At 37.6% G+C, this 19,225-nt stretch overlaps 1 protein-coding gene across 3 annotated transcripts in view; it reads right to left on the bottom strand.

Moving 5' to 3' along the window:
- Positions 1–17,490, bottom strand: part of LOC127364085 (pituitary adenylate cyclase-activating polypeptide type I receptor) — a 31,965-nt gene extending 14,475 nt beyond the window's left edge. For 2 of the 3 annotated variants that reach the window (XM_051401241.1, XM_051401251.1), the window contains exons 1-4: positions 17,165–17,490; positions 16,189–16,297; positions 3,326–3,433; positions 997–1,097 (exon numbers count right to left, since the gene is read on the bottom strand). In XM_051401241.1, coding sequence (XP_051257201.1) covers positions 997–1,097; positions 3,326–3,433; positions 16,189–16,297; positions 17,165–17,281 — 435 coding nt within the window. In that variant the 5' untranslated portion in view covers positions 17,282–17,490. The remainder of the gene's footprint in view (positions 1–996; positions 1,098–3,325; positions 3,434–16,188; positions 16,298–17,164) is intronic. The other variant, XM_051401261.1, reaches the window with a different exon arrangement.
- Between the last annotated feature and the right edge of the window lie 1,735 nt (positions 17,491–19,225).

The raw sequence follows: 19,225 nt of genomic DNA, 5'->3' as shown, positions 1-19,225 counted from the left end.
TATTCCATAACTTCACATCTGGTTCGACAGTACCTACATATATGTACTGGTACGTACTGTATTGTTACACCATTAGTACTAAAGATTACACTGTAACTACTTAATTACCTTTTTTTCTTTCTAAGGATGAGGAAGTTCGCCATTATCTGTATCTTTTCAATTAACTTAAACCTACAACTGTATTCGTAACTGTACTCAGAGTGGGCTCTGATGGTGCTCAGACTGGAAGCGGGTGAGAGACATTAATTTAAGCCTGAAATTGATATGGGTTGCTCAGACGTTAGTATAATTATAAGAAAATTAATAGAAACACAAGAGAAGAGAACTACTTACAGAAGGTTTTTTAAATAACAAGTTGCTACAAATATGAGATAGATATTGACACATTTTATCCAGATGATACTTGTAAAAAGAGCATTATCTGTACAGGTACTTCAGCTCAGTACTCGCTCAACTCTAGTTTTTAAATATTGCGACTGAACTGCTCACTTGTGCAGAAGTTAGTTGGCTATGGTCTCATGCTATTAAAAATTTTGTGTATGAAAACTGAAAATGGATCAATGGATTCTAATCAAACAAAGTTGCAAACCAGTTAGTCAGAGTAAAACAAGACAGATACAAGCCAAACACAATGACCATAGAAAATTTCAAGAAAAATGGAAAGAGGATGTTTTTTATTTGTCCTACATTCATGCGGTCCTTTGTGTTTAATATGAAACCAAACCCGTTCCTTTTTCAAGCAAAGTAACCTGGAGTACCATTTCCAAATCACACACCCAAAATTGCATGGTCTTTGATGTGTTGCAGTAAAAGTGTCTCTGCTGCTATTGACTGTGTCCTGTCGGTGTGGCTCTCATGGAAAAAATTATGAAGACCAAAACCTACAAACAAGTCTAAACTGAAAATGAAGCAGCGCGGGGGGAGAGTGGAGAGGAAACAGAAACAATATGAATAAGCTTAACTGATTGGCATGATTACAACAACATGTCTTTATACCTCAGATTCAGGCTCGCTGTCATCACTGAATGCACAGGCCTCCTCGTAGGGTGGATACATTTCTGACCAGCCGTCAGCAGTACAGTTCCTGTAAACAAACCCTGATGTGGGAGCAGACAGCAGAAATTCAAACTGGATTCAAGTGAACTGACCATTGCAAAGAGTTTCACAATACATCTTTGATTTAGAAGCTCAACCAATCTGCTCTTCTTCACTTTCTTCTTAATCTTCATCTTCATATTGTCTTAACTTGATCTTCTTGGAACAGGTAGTTTTATTAAAACATGCAGTATGTAATTTCTGCTGCTACAGTAATGAAGTTTGATGATGTGAAGTTGCGTGGGATGATGGGAGTTGTTGTCTTCCCCACCACTGCAGTCAGATTCACCCAGTTAGGATTCCTTCAATGTTCATCGCGCACAAGGTTTCTACAGGGAGTGGAATTACCCACAGAGGTCTCCTACTCTCCAAAACAATCATTAAAACCAGTAAAAACACTGAATAAAGCAGTTTCACGTCAAAAATTAGTGTTTATCTGACGCCGTTAGAAGAACGTCCTAGGGGGCCAATCTGCGCTAATGTTACCTCAGCTTGTATTTCTGATAACTTCTGATGACTTAAATCCTTCATTCAGTTAAAATATATATTTGAAAATTACCATGATCTAAAAAAAAAATTGTAAAAAGAGTATTATAGTAGTATAGACCACAATGCTGATGCATGTGCAAAGGGGACATGACACTATTGACAGACGACCAGTGAAACGCTTCCGAATAAAATCACAGATTACTCTGTATTTGAACAGTGTTAGTAACATAATGTTAGTACACAACTCAACACAATATATAACATAGGTCTAGTGTTAAATATTATAGTTTTAACTGTGATGTGAAATGCTGGTGTAAATTGCTGGTATTGTGTTGTACCTTATTCCTTTGCTTCAGGGTACATAAGTTATAGTCATAACATTTAATTTGTAAGATTCTCAATCGTTTTGATACATTCACACATAAAACCTCAAATCTTTTTCAATCTTCTTTAGGATTACCAGGTCTAGAAGGGAAAAAGGCAGCAACACTGTAATAGGAAGCTGTCATTCCTGTGCACTGAAATATCAGCACATTTGGACAACTTCACTGACATTTCCTCTCTTGGACCATTTCACTCCATTAGTGCTTTCAGTCAGAAAACATCTGACGCTTTCATGTCCTTCAATTCCACTGACATTTAGTCCTGGTGAATGTCCATTTGGAAACAGCAGGTGTCAGGAGGAGGTTGTCAGCTGGATCACTTTCTGTGCGGCTATGTTTGTGGTGGGATTGTTCAGCTAAGTCTGTATGCAGCAGGTAGTGCATGCTAGCATTAGCTGGACTGTTGGAACAAAGACACACAGAAATGCATGGCAGTGGGTTATTCCCCTTGTGCTGAGCAGATGGAGACTAATGCTGCCAAATGCACTGCTGAAAGCAAATGCTGTGGTCTGTTTGAGCGATCTGCAATTCAGATCATAATGAGCCATGATTCCCATCAAGGTAAGAAGGAAAGGACATTATTCCCTAATGATCTTGACCTTATCTTCCTTAATGATGCCATCATAATGACTGTTTGTAAGACAACATAAACAGCCCCACATTTTTTTTATTTACACTGTGTGTGTGCTTTTAGAGTGAAAGACAAAGGCTCCCATATTTAAAAAATGTATTAGCTGTCCTATAAACACTAATATACAGATGCAAACGATTAATAATGGATTCAAATGACTTATTACATAACTCTTTTGACACCTTAATTATTTGTGGAATGAATGAATACATTAATAAACACAACATAAATATATTATTTCAAAAAGGATATTAACTCTAAATATAAAACCTCTTTTACTCAACAACACTCTCACGACTACATTATTAAAACTTAAGAATATTTCGCTCTTGGGGTCATCAGCAGTATCTTTCTTGAAACACAAATCCTACAACAGCCCAAGAGGATGTCAGACTGTGACGTATGAACCCTGCAGACTAGATTTAATGTAATTTCTTCTGCCAGAAACTTCCCAGAGCATAATATATATTCTTGCCAACAAACATACATGAATAATTCATACTGTGCTCCTTCATCAGAGTGACTCCAGCCTGCATTAGCGCTGCAGATTATACAGTACAGATAAAAATAGTGAGTAGTAGTAGTGACAGTGCACCAGCAGAGAATGGGACTTCCATATTACCTTAACGAGTTTATTGATTATATGAATGGAATTGTTTGTGTGTGTGTGTGTGTGTGTGTGTGTGTGTGTGTGTTTGCTGGGATTGGGATTGACATGGAAACCAACCTTGGTTGCTGGAGAAATGCTGGAAGACTTCAGAGCAGGATACGTTGACCACTTGCCCGATTTCAGCTCTCAGCCAGCATCCGATATCGTCCCACTCTGTTTTACATCCTACAAACACATACAGAGGGTCAGTCAGTAAATGTGTTTACATCCGTTTTTATGCACATTTTCAGTCTGCACATAAAATGAGTTCTACTTGGCTAAAGTGGAAAAACAAATAAATGCCATATTTTCATCAGGTTCTTTATTAGTAGGTTTTGACTGCTGCTTTTTTAATTACACCCTGTTATTCTGCAGTGGTTTAATGGCCCCTAAATGGAAAACTCAAATCATATTACCAACGTCTTATATGTGTGCAGAGGGGAACCTGCATTTATTTTCAGATTTTCTGGATATCCGGTTTAAATTTGTGCTACACAGAAACCTAACTTTTCACATCCATCAATCTGTCTTCTATATAGAGGGAAATGTTAGTTTTATAACCAGCTTCTTAAATGAAATTATTATATTAAATATTAAAATATTTTTGACCACTAGAGACAGAGACAAACTCAATATGTCAATTTAACTAACATGACCATTCTTTAAAATTCACATTTCCAGCCAGTTGATTGATTAAGTTTGATATTTTAGGTCTGTTTTGTTCTTCATCAAGTCTTAAGCATGCTGCGCTCAATTTTCTTCACCACACTGTTGTTTACTTTGTCTCTTTGTCATTTCTGAGCAGGCAGAATATCACAACAATGAGTTAAATGGTGCTAAAAGCTGCAGTGTTCATTCTTAAGAGCTTTTGACACAGTGCAGAATTTCATTTTGATTCAATGTAAATATGATATACAACTCCCTCACATTTTAAAGGGCAGAGTGAACCCTTCAAATCACTAAGTAGAAACTACGGTGGCCACGAAACGCATAAAGAACTTGAACGCCCCTATTTAGAGCCAGTGTTTGGTTCGTCCCTACTGTAGAAACATGGAGGTTCAATATAACAGACTCCATGAATGGGGACATGCAGTGCCTGTAGATAAAAACAGCTCATTCTAAGGTAACAAAAACTTATTTTCAGGTGATTATACACTAATAAAAACATACCTACTATTAGATCCTCCTAAATGTTACACTTAATTTGCAAGATTGTAAAAAAAAATTATACAACTGCATTTATGAACAATTCATGTATACCTCATGTAAATGATTATTTCATAAGACATTTAGAAGAAGACAAACAACTGCATGAATTAGCTTCTGTATGATGATTCATGAACCTTTATATTTCAAAGACTGTACTGGGACTCTACAGATCAAACAGTCCATCATCTGGATATTTTTATGTTAAGATTTGTTGCTGAGAATCATTCCAGACACTCATCTCTACCAAATATCCTCTGAAGTCCTCGTGATTTTGATCCGGCAGACAAACCTGTCTTTAAAGTAAGAATATCCCCCAGGCTTTGTTTAATGTTACTTCCACGAGCTGCATACATATGTTGATTTCTGGTCACATTTCATTGTCTACAAAGAATGGATATGGATCAGATGTTATTCCGGTGACCTTTAAGTTATTCAAGACATTTCTGTGTTTTTCTCTCAGCCGCTCTACACATTCATAGCGGTTAGTGCTTCTTTCATATTTCGGTTGTGTAGAGTTCATACTCTGTCAGTCCTGTGTCATCACATTAATATCAGTTGATTAGTTCTGTCTGCTGGACTGAAGCTGTCACACGCATTTCTTCAGAGTAAAACATGGAGACACAAAAAGAGAGACATCAACCAATTTTCTTGCTGCTTCGGGCCCAGACTATAAAGCTTGTGAGTAAATGCTTTTCTGTTTCCTGAAATGTTGTTGTGTTGTCTACGGATAGCAAGGTTGGTCTGTCATGTATGTATTCCCATGACAACTGTATGGTTCCTGTCTCCTGTCTAGCGTCATCACCAGGTAAAAAAAAAAGCTAACTTTGTTTAATACTTTATGTACAAATGCCTGCACTGACATGAATATTATCCCTATGCTCTTTATGTTTATTGCTATTTAACAAATGTTAGCATGCTAGCATGCTAAACTAAAATGGTGATTATGGTGATGATGTGAAACTTGCTAAACCATTGGTTCCCAACATAGGGATCGGCCCCTCCAAAGGACCACCAGATAGATTTGACAGCTTTTGAGATGATTGATGGGAGAGGAAAGAAGAAAAAAAATCTAATATATAAAGATAATGGATAATGTGACCCCCTTGGCCCTCAGACACTTATTTAAATGAGTTTATAATGGAAATGTCTCTTTATTAAAACAGCTAACAACTCATAGATATCTGAAATGTGACAACGTAGACGCTGTGTCTTTGTTAGAGGCCACAAGCCGAAAAGGTTGTGAACTATATAAACAGTCAATGTTTGAGAACCACTGTGCTAAACTATTACATTGTCATTGTAAGCATGTTAGCATTTCGCTCAAAACACTGCACTACAGAGCTGCTGGCATGACTGTAAACTTTTATTCTTGTTTGAAATGTTTTCTGCAAACAATGCAAGTGTGTGTGTTTATTTAATTTTGTGTTTTGCATATCAGGACAAACCCCTGGATGATCCAAAGAATATTTTCAGTTTATAATGGGGAGCAGCCAGTTTATGCATTCACATAAGCAGCTTAAACAGACGATTTCTTTTCCTACAGAAAAGCACAATTATTGTGTTATTGTGATCCGGCACTGTTCTGCATCAGTCAAGTGCTTCATACAGTGTTCCTGAGACGCTCTATGAAATTCAAATAGTCATGCACTCCAGCAAAAGAATGATGAGTTTCTCACAGCATCACAGACCTCCTGCTGTCATATTTATTGGAAACATTTAGTCTCACCTCGCCTTCATCGGCACAAATTCACCCACATCAACCACAGAAACTACAGTACATACAGGTGACCTGATAACCTACTCACATACTTCTTCTCATGTAATCAAAAAAGGATATTTCTGTTAATCCTGGCTTAATAAATCTTTACCAGTGCATACAACCAGCAGAAAGGTTTTATCTGCAGTCCAACGGTGTTTCTGTAAATGCATTGCATTAAAAGCTTTTGCTTAATGTCACACATGCCAAGATTTTCCATCTACTGTCCATATTCTAAATAAATCTCAGATTACTTACGGGTATATAATGGACTAATTAACATATCAAGAAGGACATGGTCTCAGGAGGCGAGGTGACAGGTTTGACAAAAAGGGAACAAATTATAATTAATAGAGTTATTCCACTCTGATACATATGAATCACAGTGATAGGCCTTAGTGTGTGGTGCTGCAAATATATGGAGCCAATTCCATTCACAAGCAGTACATGTCAACAGAGCTGATGGTTTCTTTTTTTTTCCTTTTTTTTTTTTACAATATAATGCAGTGACTTTTTTCATTTATCCCCAGGGCGGAAGTGAGACTTAAAATAAATGTCAAATACGTTTTTAGCAAGAAATCTCTTCCCTTAAAAAGTTTAAACGCCTCAGGCACTCTAAGTTTCGAGGAACAAAATGTTTCAAAGAGCTGGGAGTGATTTCTGACTAAAACATAAACACAGTCTGCCTGCATGTAAAATGTACTCTGAGTGTCGCCGAGCCACATTTAGTGCATTTATTTATTCATGTTTATTTGTCTATATATTTAACATTTTCTTGATTAGAGTGTGGCAAAACTCAATTTTAATGTAAAGCACAAATTGGAACAGAAATTAACCAATAATGTCAATAACTGTAATATTAAAGGGACACTTCACCCATTTGCATTAAGCTTTGTATCATTAGAACCCCAGTCATATTTTTGAATGGTCGTGCATCATTCCCTCACTTTCCCTGAGAGGGGAGAAATAAGGATTTTAGTGTTGCACTTCCTGCTTCCAATGATGTAAAAATCGTCATTTTGCATCATTGGAAGCAGGAAGTCTCATATCTCTGTAGAGGGGGTGAGACTACAAACACTACTTCCTCATTTTTTTTTCACTCACGCTACAGACCTATTACAGATCAATGGGTGGGACTTGCAGAAACTAAAAAATAGTTCGGAAGCTAAGCGGAGGCGCTGGCGATGTCAGACTATGGTAATCAATCTAATATGGAAGAAATTTCGTATGATGATGTTCGTGGCTACCTTTATGAGCCGCAATATAGCGAGCAGCAGCTGAGGCTTCTGCAGCCGAAGCTGAGGACCTGCCTGTTGCGGACGAGGAGCCCGGACTGGCTCGAGCTGGGGCGGACTGCTGGTGCCTGTGCTCTCGCTGTGCGCCTACGGACACACGGACGTCTGACTGTAAAGTGAGTGTTTCTATTTTCTGTCTTATAACAACGTGGCATGTATGTACACAATTTGTTCAAGTATTATCACAAAGTTATTCCCGGTTAATACGTAACGTCAGCCAACTGAACTAACGTTACCTTCTTTACTGCACAAACAGCTTGTGGCACGCTAAAAACAAAGACCATGCATCGCTAACTGTGTGCTCAATGTCTTGTAGACAATATCGCCTAACAGCCTTTCTGGAATGGGTCCTGCAAGGCGAGAGATTGGGTCGAGGCGTCGTTTTACCCGCTTATGTGGTGCAGGCTATCCGACAGAAATATCCAGCTCCAGATGGCCAGTGCTGCGGGCACCAAGGAGTTGAGGACGCTCAGGAGGAACTATAACTGTCATTGTTAACATATTTATTTTTGTTGTTGTTGATATATTTCTGTAAATAAATGGTTTACATTCACGTTGTTGTAGTCCTTGATAGTGTTAGTGGGAGCGGCTTGCGGAGCTGTGCATTGTGGGAGTTGTTGTCTTTAATACAAATGCGCCCTAAAGTCACTTTCTGTCTTTTCTCGGTCAAATAGGCACCAAATTCAAAATGTATGTTACATTTCAACTACATATATAACCTACTTTCAATAAATATTAATGTTTCCACGGGTGAAATGCTCCTTTAAACCACCTTTTGATGTAAATGTCTTAGAACATGTAATGGCTCACTGGAAGGTACTTTAGCCATCAATGTTTTTATTATAAAAAGACTAAAGTTTAATAAGACCTTATTATCCTTTAACTCAACAAAACGCAACATAAAAAGTTTTATTGTTCAAAAGTATGCAATTTCACATTGGGCCCATTCTTTAATTACCTATCCTTGAAAATAAACAGAATAAAACTGATCACAATAAAGAATCATATGAGTCATCCACGGTGGCTGGTGACATTAATCTGAGAAAGAGCAGCGACTTACAGACAGCAATCTGTCCAAGTGAAATATCAATGTTTTCTCAGTGCTTCATTTCATTCGTACAAAGAAAGTGTATCTAATCGATTATCCTCCTTCACCCGTGTTCCCCTATCTCACAAAACCACTTGCATCCAATCAGGTGGTCTGACGAAAATGATGTCACCTCCAACGTAACCCACGGAAACGATAGTGGGGCAGCGGTGCACAATTATTCACGGAGGAGCTGGGAGCTGGAGGATTCACGTCAGCGTCTCCTATGTTGCTGTCGGGCTGACTCAGACTGATATTCCTGAAGCTGAGGATCCAGGAGAGGCAGAGGGGATTGTGTTGAAGTGCACCTTCAGATTGTCTGTCATCTCATTGAGTGTTTGCTCAATGAGTTGTCATGTCAGAGGTGGTGCTATAAAATTGTGGGGATTTTACACTGCGGGTAACTCAAGCTCCAAACATGTAACACCCTCATATTTGAATCATTTATTTATTCATTGTGGTTTGTATTTGTTAGCGTGACTGCTGCTGTAGCACATTTACTCTACTGCTACATACTATACTGTTAAATATATGTATGTAGCAGAATTTAATAATTGAATCATTTTCTGCACTTTTTTTAAATAATGGTTGTGATATTCCTGCAAAATGTGACTTATCTAAAGACTCCTGGTACATACATCCTCCTATAGGTTTAATGCTACCAAGCAATGTATATATCAAATGTAATCCAGGATCCTGGATTTAATTATCATTATTGATCCTTGATTTGAAATTTTAACAGCAATCCCATAGACATTAAATGTATTTAATTGTAATTGTTAGTGTATATGGTACAAACTCCATATCTCCCACTGATCAAATGTACATAAGCTCATTATGTACAATTTCTTTTTTATTATGTTTATATGTTATATATTGCATCAATGTCTATGGAGGCACATTCAGTCCCATTGTATTTACACCACAGAACCTGTATTCAGTAGAAACATCAAAATACTCAGTGTTGCACCCTGATGAAGTAAAGTTAAGTTCCGTATGATGACATCTACAGATTTATATTAAGTCTACTCAGCACCTGTATACAATACAAACTCCACTGGTATTTGAACGTTTTAAAGGCCCATTCATTGCATCCTGTGCTGATAAGTTGATGTTTATATGATTACTTACAGTATATGATTTAATGTAACTTATATTTGTCTTTTTTCTGGTTTTGTTTTTATATTCTTCTTTTGCACTCTCTCTCTCTCTCTCTCTTTTGTTGATTATTCAGCTCTTGTGAAACACTTTAATTTCCTCTATTTGCATGGCATGTGACATATAAATAAAGTGTGCTGTTATTGTTAGTAGTAGTATCACTAATTGATGTTGTTATTGGACCAATCCCTCAGTTAAAATCACAAGTAAACTCTGCCAGGGGAGAATAACTTGGCTTCAGTCTGCGCAAGAAAAACATCATTGTATTTCTGCTTGTTCCAGTTTGTCTCAGAAAACAACACAAATGCTTTATCATATCTTAGAAAATAAATTATTTGTTTGAGGCCAGAGCAGTGTGAAATTAAACTATGAAATATTTACAGATACATATTTGGGCACCACAAAAGTAATTTTAGTAAAGACAAATCTGGAGCCATGAAAGCTTGTATTCTAATAGAAAATCTTTACAGAGGACATGTTATAGCCCAGATGTAATTAATAACATAAATAATGACTGCATTACAGTAAGGTCTATCAGTTCCTGGACAATGTTTACTGGCTTACTATAAGATTGAATTACACCGGTGCTTTTCCTGCTGAAAAAGGCCAAACTATCTGCTGTGAAAAAGTGACTCCTGTCCTCTTTAGGGGGCTTAGTTGAAACTCTTGGTGTGGCCATGTCCGCACTCAACATAAAGGACATTTCTTCTCTGTTGTGGGCTTCCATCCCACACTAAGCCACAATTAATCACACCTAAAAAAACAATGCATTTTAAACCACCCCCTTAAGTGCATCTTGTTGTCAAGGGAGGAAATCCATTGTGGATAAGATGATTAAAGTAGTACAGGCTTGAAAATAAAGGATGTGGTTACAAGCTTGCAGTTAACTATCTCTTGGGGTTTAGCTTAGGAAGAGTTTCTTTATACAGTGAGAAAATAGATGTGCTGGGGTAATTGGTATCAAGGATTAAGAGATTTTATTCGGCAGTATCGTGGTTTTCTTATTTCACTGTGGTTAATGCCAGATTTGGCTGTTGGCTTCTAAATTTTAGATATGGTGAGAGGGGAAACATCTTCTTAAGCATGTTGCATGTGGGAGGATCATCTTCAGGTTTACACAGATGGGTTTAATCCAAATAGAAAAACAAGCATCTATTCACAAGAGGAAACTGCTTCCAAATAGTATTTCACAGCAGACACGGTGCACGTTTATTGGCACTTTGGTGGGTGAACAAACAAAACCAAACAGCAGTGTTATTTGTACAGACCCGGCTGCAGAATTGATGTCACCGAAGGACAGGAGAGCTCAAGGTAGACGTGATTTAATTACTGAACTGAACTTTAGGTGTTGCTCTATAAAAATCTATCTGGCGGGTTGTACGGTTGGATTTAGCTCATGTTGGAGGAGACGGAAATAATGCAGCAGATAAATTAATTAAAAGTATTAACTCCATCAAAAAGGTCTGATGATAAGGTGGCAGACTAAGTCGGACAAAGTGCATCACACACCAGCCCTGTTACATAGTGTTGCATTATTGGCCATCAATTGACCCCCGCAGGACACACTGGATGCTCCACACTTCACAGTGGCCAAGATGCCAGAAGCAAATGTGATAAAAATGGCTGCTTTCCTGGAGAGTTGTTGCACACTGACGTTCAGAATTAACACAGTATATTCTGACATGATGACAGTATGTGGGCACGCATAGAAAATAATGGCTGTGGGTGTTTTGATGTGCATCGTATGCTGTTGGTTTGTGTTGCCCTTAATTTTAAGAACAAAGCTGGTTAGTTTTGCATGGCATTCTCCCAATTTGTTATTTAACACAAACAATGTTGTTTTTAATTAAGAGGAAGGTTTTTCTCCCACTGGTGGTTGGCATCAAAATGCTGTCATTAGTAAAAAAAAAAAAATGTTGTGGCAGGGACTGTGCAGGTTTTACTGTTTTTTTCATTGATGCCTTTTTCTGAAAGCCTTGCACCTGAGTGATGTACGTATGACTTTCTTACTTCAACGGTAACTGTCGATTTAACATCTACTCTGCCAAAAATGAAGAAGATTAAGATGATAATGATGATTTAGCTTTAGTCAGTCAGTGGATAGATTATTGCCATAATATTTGCAACACACACTCATGTCCCCCCGCCTCAGGATGGATTGTGTTATATTTTAAATCTAGCACCTTCACATTGTTATTGTGTGAGCATGTAAGCATGCTGACCCACCTCCAATGTTGTATCCAATTCTCCTTTATACATCCATGCTTTAGATTCTTCATCTTGTTTATTATTGTTTTGGTGTTTAAGTGTGGACTCTTGACATATATAAAGATGGATGACGTATCTCCACTTCTTCCCACTGTAAAAAAAGAAAATGACGGGCGGAGGGAGCCGCAGTATCAAGGTCCCGCTCATACACTGAGCCGACTCAATTGTAGGCAGGGCTCAGCTGTCAGTCATGACATGAAATCCACTTTTTATAGTATTAAATAACTAATTAAAACTAAAAAATTTACATTTGAAGATATATCGGCGTGATAAGAACTAGAAGGCTTTATGACCTATACTACAACCAACCACCATGGGGCGATCAAGATATTTTGGCTTCACTTTCGGCGAGCTGTCATGTTGTCCATCTTTATATACAGTCAATGCTGTGGACAAAACTTAATGCTGCTGCATACCCAAGCCTTTTAACAGATCAGGTCCTTTGCACTGTATCTGAACCAAAGGTTATGTCTAGGTTGTTTGCTTCAAGCTGTTTGTTGGATTGCTCTTAGTGCTTCAAAGTGCAAATGAAAGTTTTACTGTCTGTCAAGTTGTGGAATAATATTCCCACGAGGGAGTTCCTGCTCCTCTGCAGTTGAGTCATACAGACACTGAGAGTGATGTGACAACTGTGATTATCAAAAGATTTTATTTTTAGCCTTGAGATTAGAGGTGCCAAAGAAAGAGGCACAATTATATGATCTATGTTAAAAGTAACATGTGGCCCCATTCATCCATGTAACAAAAGCCACAGTGAGTGCAGTGAAAACCATGAATTATGGAAACTTACACTGTTTTACTGGGACATCTTTGTTTTGGGCTTAATCATGGGGAATTTTGAACTACCATGGGGGGAAAACCATAATCCTATATTTCCTGGTGTGTCTAGCTATTCATGTCAAGACGTTAATGACAAATTTCAAACATTTCCTTTCAGATCAACTAAAAGGTTTTGTCACCCACGGAGCAGTTCTCTATTCTTAGCCCTTAGATAGCTCTAGAGGAGGCTATACATTCAACCACTCAAATGGCATCTCATTTAGGCTTAATAATGACGTGTGAAATTACTTTGGACACAGAATGAGTGACTGCACCCCTGAGGGAGGAACTGACGCTTTGATAAGGAAGCAACCAGCATTTAGTTGAGACTTGTGATGTTTAATATGCATCTGGTTGTTTCAGTTTTAAACAGCTTTACTTTAAAACTACTTCTATTCTTATATAATTTCTATATTGTGAAAATTACAGGTATCAAGAATTGTATTCTTTTCTGGATAGGAAGGCATTTGAAGCACCATTTTAAACTACTTGCACCTGGAATAATGTCACAAAAATCCTGTCTAGCTGTATAAAATCCATTAAAACCTTCAGCATTCAAATTGCAACATTGCAACGCTGAATTACTACTGAATAAATACTGTATGAACAAATAACAAATGATAAGATTTTACAGAGTTGTAATTATGCAAAATATGTCGTCATAAGTGAGGCTGTAACTATAAAAACCCATTTATTGACAAACACTTTATTATAACTTATAACTGCATAATAATGTGGTTTAACATATGTTTATATAATGCTTATTAATGATAAATATGGATGGTTTATGTTAAGTATTGCCATCAGCACCAATTTTATTAATAATAATAATAATAATAATAATAATAATAATAATGTCTTAACTAACTCTTTCAAGTAAAAGCTAAAAATGCTAAAGTCAGCATGCAAGCGTTCGATGTCTAGCAGGTATAATGTTTATCACGTTCATACACAGCCACAAATGTAAAATATCTGCTGCAGGTTCTCAAACACACCCTCATGTTTGTTTCTACTTTTCTCTATTATATAGGACGACTTTTATAAACTGAATATCTTTTGGACAGTTAGTCAGACAAAACAAGCTGTATTGACACATGACCTTCTTCCACTATTTTTACTTACATTTAATATGCTAAACAATTCATAGAAAAAACAATCGACAGGTTAGTTGATAATGGAAAATAATTGATAGTTGCAAGGATCTAGAGATGTGTCTCCAGTTTGGTGTCAAATGCAGTGTTAAAAAATGGAAATAAACACATATAACTTAATTATCTATTATGACCACATTTTAGACTACGTGTCTTCGGGCTAAATAAAGTAATTTTTTAAGCTAAAATATATTCATTTGGGGATTTTTCCAAGCAAATATTGACATATGTGATTGTGATTAAATCAGCATATAAAAGTCTCCTTGCAACCTTCTTGCCACCCCATTAATATTTCTCTAGATCCACCCCTGCCCATTACCACCAGGAGTGATGATCATTTCTCTGCATGATTACATGTCACCTGCGTGGTTAGTAGCACACTGATGGACGCAGAAACACACTTACTCCGACAGAGAAATCCATCAACAGACTTTTATCTGCGTAATGAGCAGCAGATAACAACTTTGCACCATAACGCTGTGTCGCAGAGTCATCGGGGGTAATTAAGATCAAATTAGTCTGGAAATGTTAAAGTTCATCACTCTCGCTGAGGGGAGTTGTCAGAGTGTTGTTATTCTAGGGCAGTTTCTGATAAAGTGGAGAAGAGCTTGGCCTCAGTGGCGCAGTCCATTATGAAGACATGCAGTGTGGCCCTCTGGGAGACGCCAGGTTCAATTGTATATAATGAAGTAAATGAGTCAGATTGGAAGGACAAGCAGGTGAAACCTCACCAGGGGGAAGAACTGGTGTCATTGTGGGTATTAGATCAGTACGATGGAGCCTACAACACAGTGTTCATGCACATTAAAGATCTAAGTCATTCTCTATAGTCTTTTCAAAATCAGATAAGAAACGTTATTGATCCCACACAGGAAAATCAAAGTGAAATGGGGGGTGTCACACAGTTGTTCTGCTGCTACAAGTTCAGTAACCTTAGTTTTTGGACACCCACCACCCAGCAGAGGTGGGTGAAGTATTCAGGTCATTTACTTGAGTAAAAGTAGCAATAGTATAAAAATACTCTATTACAAGAAAAAAAAAATCTTTTTCGTACTTAAAACCTCAAATATATCTTCTTGCAAATATCTCAACTTAAATTAAACACCAGAAAAGTGTAAAATATTGGACCTTTAACTATGTGTATTGTATTGTCCTGTATCTTTTTTTTTTTTTTAAATCCATTTGTTTTTATTGTTTGTTTGTTTTGCTATTTTTATAGCAATTGACATTTCACCACCCGCTGATCCACCTTCAGTAAAACGGTGCTGCATTTAAAAAATTAATAATAATATACTTCAATTTCAATATCTAATAGGCTATCTAGAGATTCAGACTCCTTGTCTTTTTGGTCATTTAAAAAAAAAGCCCTCTTGTAAGTGAAACAAACTGTTGTTTAATCAATTTTGATCATATCATGCATCTATTTTGATAATCGATTGATCAAGAACGGCAAACGGTCACTGGTTCCAGCCTGGCTGCTTTTTTGACATAATAGTATATATTTGGGGATTTTGGACAAAACAGTTCATCTGAAGATGTCCCCTTGGGTTCTGAGATGTTTTGATGGACATTTTTCACTGTTTTCTGATGTTATATAGATGAGTTGACTTACTGATTAATCGAGAAAACAACTGGCACATTAACTGATAACAAAATAAATTATTAGTTGCAGCTCAACCATCTTGTAAAATTAATCAATGCAGATAAAGGCAGATTAAATACAACAGAAACTCAAAGAATGTGGGAGGTTAGAGGTTGTTTGTAACTTTAAATTAAGCCATTGTAACTGAATTACTATCTAGTAAGTCAAAAACAATTGGAGTTTTTGTTAAAGAACATTTTGACCTCTGGCAGACATTGAAGTCATATGAGGGTTTTTATGGTCATATTAATGTCTCCTGAATGCTGTCAATCGTGACGCTCAGAGAGTCAACACCTGAACTGAAAACTTAAAATATCACACCACAGAGGAAGCACTAACAGGTCCTTCAGAAAGTTTAACCTAGATCATTTCCCTTTATCTCTGCCTGTGTGTGTTCTCCAAACTCTTCCTCTTTTGAAGTTTAGCCCACATTCCTGTCTTTAAAAAAAAAAAAAAACCTCTGGCACTGCACCAAGGCGTATACGCTCACAAAGTGTGTGTTTGTGTGCGCAGAAAACACAACAAAGCAACAGCAGCACATCACACATGAACCCACCGCTGTGCTCGGTCTGGTTTTGCGCTTCGCTTCTCCTCGTCTGGCTACAAATCTCCCGAGCCCTCAGGTGCTCTGAGATGATGGCGCAGTCCGGGTGAATCGCTTCAGCCTGAAAAGATAATACGAGAGCACGTAGTTATATAGACTACAGTAAAGCAGACGCATGCACCGCAAGCCAAACGCACCTCGGCTTGTTGCTTTGGTGGAGTTGTGATGCGTGAGTGGGTGTCGCGATGGAGGCTAAACGTGGAGGGACAAAACATCATCAACAACAGACCCACCTCTTTGGATAGATCACTTCTCTGTCGCTGTCAGACGTCAAGGTGTAGCCTATATTTTTCGAGAAAGAAGATGCTCAAATTTCGAAAAGTCCCAAATTAATATAAATATTTGCAGTTCCTGCTTTTAAAACATTAAATCTAGTTAAGTTAATATTTTGCGCATCAAACAGTAACAATTTTGATAAGAATTTAGGAAATTTCTTGCCAATATGCCTTTTGCAAATACATGCTCCAAGTAACATCTGGAGCAGTCACCCAATTTTAGCCTCTTTTATTATTTTTATTTCTTACCCCTGTTTCCCCCTGTTGATTTTCTCTTTGATTGAATCCAGACAGATGGCGGTGATAGATGCAGGTCGCAAAGCCTTGATAATCACTAATTAGTGTCAGCAGCCTAATGAGGACATTTGGTGTCCAATTGTGTGTGTGTGTGTGTGTGTGTGTGTGTGTGTGTGCTCCAAAGAGCCAGTGAAGGACAGAGGATAATAATGGTAATAGCACTGCAATAAAGATGTCATTAGACTATAATTAAGTAGATCGTTTCCTAATTAGCAGTTGTTTTCGGGTGTAAAATGCAGCAGCAAGAGGGTCAACTTCAGCTGCACTTTGAGCCGCTTTTAATCAGTCTCATGGATGAGAGTATTTTGTCCCAGATAGGAAGACTGTATAAATGATAAAAGAGACATGTCACTTACTATTGGCCCGTACCACAGTTGGAGGTAAAAGATGAGGAGTATGAATTTCTCCGGTCGTCCTGGCAGCCCTTTATAACACATTTCCATGATCTTATTTGTCTTCTTTATATCCCTCATCGGATGCTGATGATGATGTGAGCGCAAATCCAGGTTATTTGTTCCTCTGTGCCTCTTAAAGACTCTCTTCTTCTCCTCCTCCTATGAAAATGTACTCTGTCAACCTAAAATAGATGAATCCCCGAGCAGCAAACTTGCGGGAGTGAAAAGCTGCTGTCGCACATCTGCCTCTCTCTCTCTCTCTCTCTCTCTCTCTCTCTCTCTCTCTCTCTCTCTCGCTCTCAAAATCAGGTGAATGAAAATCTCCATTCAGAGAGATGACAGTGGGTGCGCCAGATAAAACAGCCAATAGCTTTACTTCAAGTCAGAAAATGTATTCTGTGAATGTTATTGACTGCCAGACGCCAACCGTACTGTCTCAAAAAAAACTTTATTTGTATACAGCCTGATGCAAATGAGTTGCAGGTTAAGACTTTACATACAACACATATGATACATTGTTGTAGATAGAAAGAAAGAAACTACCCAACAGTGTATCGGGATGGGAATCAAGAACAGGTTCCAGTTGAGAACTGGTTCCAAATTGTCCAATTCATCTGAATCGTATGCCTCAGAGCTTATCAATTCCTTTTGTGTTTTGTGTGTGTTTCTCTGACAGTTGCGCTTTGCAAAAAAAAAACTGACATTAAACTCCTGCCTCTTAACTGCTGGAAGACTTGAAACAATAATGAGCCATGGCAGAGAGGAAGAAATAGTCCAAAGTGTGGCCTCATTTCACAAAGAAAATCATTGAATATTTGGGGGTTTTGGACTGCTGATTGGAAAAATAGGATAATGTGATGGGCATTTATCACTGATTGCTTATGTTTTATAGAGGAGATGATAATCAATAAATAGAGGAAATAATCAGCAGATAAATCAACAATAAAAATAATCACTTGTTGCATCAGCTAATTATAACACACACATATTATTCCAATGTAAGAGTTCTGGTAAACCTCGATGAGAACTTGGATGTGAGGCCACTTACACACTGAACAGAATACAATTAGGGGGTCAATAGAAGCCAGACAGCAAATGTTTCAATTATAATTTGGTTTGGAATGATATCCACTCCTGTGATGTGGCTTTTTACCACCTGATCTGTGATTGCTTTACATGATGAAAGACCAACAAAGGAACGAGATAAATAAAACATGTGAAGCTGATGAGTTTGGGTTTCTATTTGCTGATAAATTTTCATTCATGATTAACTTTCTGGTATTGAGACCCCTGTGCTGATGATGGGGAGTGAGTTGTATCTGTGTCAGTTTTAGGATACATTTTTCAACCCTTAAAGGAGCACCTAGTCCTTCAGTTTATCACAAACGTTAAAACTCGATTTGGAGATACATGGTTTTCAAGGGATGGTAGGAGTGTGAAAAAATGTTAATCTGAAAAGTAACTAGACCTGTGAGACAAACGTAGTGGAGTAAAAAATACAATATTTGCCTCTGAGATCTAGTGGAAAAGTAATAAAAGTATAAAGTTGCACGTATTTGTACTTAAGTAACAGTAACAGTTGAGTGAATGAACTTACATTCAACCACTAGGCATGTAATGAAAGGATAGTTTTTGTTTTCTTTGCCCAAGGAGGTCTCCTGCTGTCAGTGATTAGTTATTTGAAAAACGCAGATGATGCCACAGCTAAAAGCGGTGGAGCAAGGTGGGTTGGGATGATTGGAAGGACAGAATGATGTTATCACTACGGTATCTTTGAACATATAAGATACATTTCACTGTTGCTCCGCTGGAGCTGGTTTATGGTCAGTAATTTACAAATGGGGCCATGTGTTTCCAGGTGTGAATGTAGAGCAGGCCAGTACTAAAAAAGCAAAACCCTTCCCTACAGAATACATTCCTAAGAACAAGAACACAGGATTCAACCTTCAAAAATATTCCTTTATTTGTCCCACAATGGGGAAATTCCAATGTAACAGCAGCAAAGTGGATAAAAAAACAGTA

Source organism: Dicentrarchus labrax, unplaced genomic scaffold (assembly GCF_905237075.1).
Source record: "Dicentrarchus labrax unplaced genomic scaffold, dlabrax2021, whole genome shotgun sequence".
Taxonomy (NCBI): domain Eukaryota; kingdom Metazoa; phylum Chordata; class Actinopteri; family Moronidae; genus Dicentrarchus; species Dicentrarchus labrax.
Note: the sequence above shows the minus strand (reverse complement) of the source record. Positions and strands in the feature narration are given on the sequence as shown.